At 34.3% G+C, this 6394-nt stretch overlaps 1 protein-coding gene across 1 annotated transcript; it reads right to left on the bottom strand.

The window, feature by feature from the left end:
* Nucleotides 1-1088: 1088 nt before the first annotated feature.
* LOC126811429 (serine/threonine-protein phosphatase 6 regulatory ankyrin repeat subunit C) lies at nucleotides 1089-5890 on the bottom strand. Its single transcript, XM_050537031.2, has 2 exons — nucleotides 5787-5890; nucleotides 1089-5151 (listed from the first exon to the last, which is right to left on the bottom strand). Exons 1-2 carry the CDS (start codon nucleotides 5828-5830, stop codon nucleotides 4086-4088), a joined length of 1110 nt encoding a protein of 369 aa, XP_050392988.2. The 5' UTR covers nucleotides 5831-5890; the 3' UTR covers nucleotides 1089-4085.
* Nucleotides 5891-6394: the final 504 nt, after the last annotated feature.

The raw sequence follows: 6394 nt of genomic DNA, 5'->3' as shown, positions 1-6394 counted from the left end.
AAATATTGGCCAATCAAATTGCTTATCGCTCTGCTTACCCTTAGCAGAAAATGCTCATTATCGAACTCGGTAAAGGTATTGATGTAATGAAATATACACTAAATTTTGTCACTCTCACTTAATTAGAACTAACGTTATCGTGTCCCATAGCATCAACCAGTCAAACCCATTTTAATAGACCCGTCTTTCGAAGAACAATAAATCATAGCAAAACCTCTGATGATCATTAACGAAGCGAAGCATAGTTGAGTGACTATGAGACATTTATACGCATTAAAGTTGTGTTATGCCTGTTTTTTTTTAATTTAATATTTGTTTTTATTTTATGTATTATGAAATGGGGTTTAACGTCTACAAACTCGGTCATTTGGGGACTAACATAGGGTTAAAATTTTTTAATAATTTGCTTGCGCGTAGGGGTCTTTAGCAGTGGGAATAAACCGGGGGATTTGGAGAAAACCCACAAGGTTGGACAGGTAATCCTACTTCTTGTCACGTACAACCGGGAAATTGAAACCACACCAGTTGACTCAATGACAGACCGTATGTTGCAACGCGCATGCGCTAACCATTCAGCCATCCACACCCACCCTATCCTGATTGGTTCTGACATACTATAACACACCATTGTATACATTACTTTCGTCTATCGCAGCCGCTCGTACATTGTATTTCTAAAATATGATCAAGAGAGAAATGGGGTTTAAAGTCCACTCAACATAAACTAGGTCATTTCAGGACTAACACATGATTCAATTTTATTTCAATAATTCATTTGTGCGTAGGGGTCTTTAGCAGTGGGAGGAAACTGGAGGACTCGGAGAAAACCCACAAGGTTATGCAGGCGACCCTACTCCTTGTCATGTGTAACTGGGAAATCGAAACCATGCAAGTTGACCCTATGAAAGACCTTATGATACAACACGCTAACTATTCGGCCATCCAACCCCCCGAAATATGATTGAAACCCCCATCTTTATTAACCCAGTTGGTGCAGAGAGTAGGATGTTGAAGTCCATTTCCCCAACATTTAGTCAATATAAAAGGAGGCTACTGCCGTTTTATCCAGACAGGTTTTGTATATTGAATGTATGTAAAACAACTGCTTTTTTAATAATCAAAACATATGAAATAAACAATATGTATACCATGTCACACTGACTTAAAAATGTAAAATTTATGATAAATTTATAACCTTTAAAGTAAGTAACTTCTGGTACAATTGTATTTCAATAATTTTGTAGCGTGAGGAAAACCCCCACAAGATCAAACAGGCAACTCTGCTCATTTTTGTCATGTACATGCTTGGAGTCGAAACAACACCAATTTACAAAATCACAGACCTTATGATCGAAAGTATGCTATGAGGGGACCTCATTATTTTTGTCCCAACAATGTTCCTTGCCAGGCCCTTTATCCTATACCACTGACAAGGAAAAACCTGAATCAAACACAGGACTATATGGCTTAAAAAGGCAATACGATATTATCAGATTAATATTATATAACACCAGAATCCCACCAGGTCAGTAAAATTCTCGCCGCCGTTATATCATTGTAACAAATTAACGTTCAGTAACAATTGGCTAGAAACTTCTGATCAGAAGATACATGTACCAGAGGAAGCCGAATGTTGCGAAATTGGCAATGCAAAATATCTGTCTAAATTATGAAGGGCATTGATTCATTTTTGTCGTTTAAACGGGATTCAATTTAAACACATGGTTGTACCAGTTGGGTGATAGTCGTCAACAGATAAAAATGAGCATTTATTACCTTTATTTAACATTTAACAAACCTCACTAGCACAATTTGACAAATTCATGTGCAAAATAACAAACATAATACACTCAAAATATTCCACAATAGATGTATGTAAAAAAACTGTGTAATGGATTAAAGGCAAAAATAGAACAACATTTAATATAAAATACAAAACACCATGTTAAATTAGCATGGATTACAAAAATAAAACAATATATCATTCAGTAGTAGGTCCAATAACACTGACAGTGTAATAATATAAAGATGGGGTGGAAATTAATAATTGCATTATCATTTCACTTAGAAACTAAATGCAAATAATTTTAAATATAATATTTTTAAAATAACTATTGACTCTTAATTACAGATAACCAAAGTATGGAGGCCATGGAAGAAGCTGTTTTGAGCAAGTATTCTTAAACTCAAAATCTTTATTAAAAAAATTAAAACTTTATCATCTTTGCGAATTACTAATAATGAATGTGGGTATATAACAAAAACTCAACAATAACTAAGATATTTTGGGACTAACATGATATGTAGTTCCATTTTTAAGTAATTTGCAAACAGATAGGAGCCTGTGGTCATTCGCGAAAACCAAATAAAGCCAGAGAACACCATTGAGGCCTGGCACACAACCTTCCCACAATTGAATTGTGACAGATACATGTATCATCCAAACTAAACAATAACTAAAACATTTTGGGACTAACATGAGATAATTGCATTGTTAAATAAATTGCTTAATGGGAACCTGTGGTAGTGCGAGAAATAGACACACAACCCAGTTTATCTTGTGAGGTACCTGCAACTGAACTGACAGATACATGTATGATCCACAGTATTCCACAGTGTAGTGCTTTTTACAAGAAAACATTGAAATTTTTTACTCATAATCTATAAGTGTATTGTATCTGCATGTGTACATGTAGAGCAAAACATACAGTGGTAATTGTTTAACTGAATGGAATATGGCACAATGGCTTGAATGGGGTCTCTAAATATATACAACATTTTAACATGATACAACTTACTGTAAAATGATATTACAACAAATAGAAAGGTGTGTGGTACAATATACATGTAGTTAGCCAGTAAGGGACCTCTTTCGGTGGGGATAAAATAGGCATAAAATTACTTTATACATTACTGTCTGAGTCATGGATTACACATTGCAATTCATATTCCAATCTACAAATCAGATGATCTATATTGATCAAAAATTGTATTTAAATTTGCTTCCAATCCAAAATAATATTATTTGTTGTAATTATGTAACCATTGAATTTTGTGGCAGTTTTTGAATACCCATTTTTCTAAGAGTTAAGCTTTTCTGTGAAATCTTGGATCGAAAGAGTACATACATGTAAGAAGTACAAAATTTATCTATAGTTATAAAATTAGTTGTTTGAAATTATATTACAGGATATTTTTCCATAATATTGTATACACAAAACATGTTAATATCTAATCCCAACGTATTTATAGTTAACATACACAAATGATTCAGTGTATGGAGGAGTTATTTCCCTTTAATAAATAAAAGCTGGGTTATTATTAAAGCTTCAAAACATAAAAAAGTTTAGAACATATATGTAGTAACAAGTATCCAAGGCACTGCATCAGAAATATGAAAGAAAATGTATATTGTACATAAAATCAAGGTACAGGTACCCAAAAATATGTCAACTGAAATAATAATAATCAATATTGCATGGTTAAAAATGTCAGGGTAATTCAAAATACAAAATATACATACATATATAACAAACATATAAAAAGAAATATAAAAGTGCAAATATGCTGCAGTTTCGGGAGATAGACACATTGTTCCTTTAAAGTTATTGTAAGATTACTTTAAGAGGACTTGCCAATAGACGTGTTACTAATCAATCATGCTCACAACACACAAGAAAATGTATAAGATTCAGAAGTTCATCACTTGCAGAAATTTTTTTAAACTTCATTAATCCTTTTAGCGCTTAGACCGCTCAATACTAGGGCCCCTTAGACAACCCCAAACCTTCTAGCAGATGCATACATTGTACATGTAGCTGTGGCGCATGCAAAATGGTCCTATAGTGTGGAAAGTTATTCATATATTCAGGGTGGTTTGAGGTTGTTTCAGGGATGTACCGGTACCAATATTAATATGTCACTTTTCTCTAATATTTTTCAATATTTACATGTACCAAGAGCTAAAGGGTTAATATTTGTGAGTAATTATATTAAATATAATTTATGAAAGTGATGACATGCTCGCCACCCTTCTGTTCATTTCAAGCTCAGTAAAACAGACAGTTATTTAAGTTTACCCAGTTTTACGTTAACCCTATGTAGTGTAAATATACAGTTTCAACAGTAGGCAAAACATCTTTTAATAGAATGTAATGCTTCAAACTATCTGGTATGTTCAACTGAGCTATTTTACTATGTATATTTTTACCTAATGTTCCTCGTATCATTTTACGGGAGTAACTTTTCAGGGACGGCACTTTCCCATACAAATTATTCAGCCATTTGTAGACATTTTCATCCTTACTGCACTTTTGCTTGGCCCAGTAGAATTTTGTATAAGTACAACCGCTTTTAACAAGAACATCCGCCACCTCCAAACATTTTCTTTCCAGTGCCAGGAGAAATGGGGGAGATAGATTAGTTTTGAGCATAGTTCCATACACTGGAGCACACAACATGTCCAGTTCACAATTATGATAAATAAGAAAGGTCACAGCATCTAAACAGCGTTTCCATGCAGCATAATGTAAAGGTGTCCAGCCCAGGCTATCAGCTTGATTTATATTAGCTCCTGCTTTAACCAGTGCAATTAATAACATTAAACGACTTTTACTATCTACCAATTCACTAAAACAACAATGAATAGCTCCAACACCATTATCATTTGTAAAATTAACATTGCAGCCTTTTTCGATGAGAATGTGTAAGCAGTCGACAGATCCATAGAAAGCAGCATCCATTAAAGGCGTTCTTCCTTTCGAGGAGACTTGATTTTTGTTGATTTGGGGTAAACTAACAAGAAATTCTGTGACATCAGTTCGCCCGTCTAGAACTGACTTATGCAGAAGCGTAGATTCATAATAACGTTTATTTACATCAGCTCCTTCAGAGATTAAGTATTTTAATCCTTCAATGGACCCAACCTCAATTGCACAATGCAACAAAAATGCAATAATGCCAGGGAATGTGGTAAAGATATCAATGCTTGAACATTTGGCTTTTTCAATCAGATATCGTAAACATTTCATATGGTTTTCATAAATAGCTGTGGCACAACATTCCAAAATAGTTGCAGTGTCCATTTTCTCTGTGTCTAATATATATTCGAAACTCTCCATATCTCCCTGATAAATTGTAAACTCTAGCCTCCTGTAACAAACAAAAAAAGAGGATTTCAATGATTGAAATCTGTTAATTAATGATAACTAATATAGGCTACATGTACATGTATTAGCAAAGCTTTTTGTTCATTTGATGATACAAATATGATAGGTGGATATAGGTTGGCTTTGGGTTGTCCGTTAAATTGTTCATCTGCTTGGCACTAAAGGCTTGCTTAGTGTCATTTTAGAAACTGATCACGAGCATGTAGGCTACATCGCACTGTGACTACTAAATTTATTTTGACAAATGGCTCTATCAATGTCAAGGCTGTAGAAAGATAATGCTGAAACCATTACATCTAGCCTATTTTATTTAATTAAATAAGTTTACTGAACTTTATAAATCATAATAACACAGACTTGTCTTGACTTTTACTGAATGTCCACACATTAATACATGGTATAAATGATACTGACTATTGCTTGATAAGGCAGTTGAAAATTATTGACATGAGAGATGAACTTCTTGTCACTTTTCAGTTTTGCATCATCATAATAATCACGAAACAGCTAAAAAGAAATAGCAGCATATTTTCTTTCAAGATTTATCGTATTAGTTCGAGGGTTTTCCACCTTTACGGTTAACTATCAATGTACAAATAATGTTACGACCATAATTACCATTTCGGACTCTTTTGAAGGCGCCTCCAACTCTCTAAATCCATATTATTTTGTCATAGAAAAACAAAAACAATTTTTTCCGTCATTTTATCAATAACACTAAGAGTTATCTCCCTTCGTGTAGTTTCGATTATCCTGCAAAATTTCCCCCCCTACTAGTTTATTTCCAGTGGCATCTGAAAATGAAATGGCGTTTAATGTCCTACTTTTCTGCACCAAATTGACGAATGAAGATAGATGTAGTCTATAATAAGCACCTCCGTAGACAGCCGGTGGGGGGGGGAGGGGTTCCCAAAAAAGTGATTTGCCCACTCCCGGAAAAAATATTGCCAACCATATAGTTCTAGAATACCTACTGTTTGCAATAGGCAGCAGTCAGGGATCATCATGTCACATATGTAGTATTGATTTGGGGATGTGGCACCTTGCACCCAGTCCCATGTTATTCGTTATGTTCTGTCATCTATATGCCAAATATTTTGTACTGACTTACCCAATGACGTACTGTCTTGTCACCATATGTTAATTGTTCATCGAGTTCGTTAGAGAACGGTTTTTAGGGCTGGAAAACACGTCCGGCCGTCCAATTTTCAAAATTTTCAGGGGGA

The sequence above is a fragment of the Patella vulgata genome, chromosome 2, assembly GCF_932274485.2.
Source record: "Patella vulgata chromosome 2, xgPatVulg1.2, whole genome shotgun sequence".
NCBI classification, from domain to species: Eukaryota; Metazoa; Mollusca; class Gastropoda; family Patellidae; genus Patella; species Patella vulgata.
This window is presented reverse-complemented; position numbering and strand designations above follow the sequence as displayed.

What these genes read in the sequence shown, in the direction of transcription:
- LOC126811429 (XM_050537031.2), bottom strand. Translation starts at nt 5,830, where the DNA reads ATGGATTTAGAGAGTTGGAGGCGCCTTCAAAAGAGTCCGAAATG. An exon ending in CTTCAAAAGAGTCCGAAATG is followed by an intron (nt 5,152 to 5,786) that starts GTAATTATGGTC and finishes TGTTTGTTACAG; the next exon opens with GAGGCTAGAGTTTACAATTT.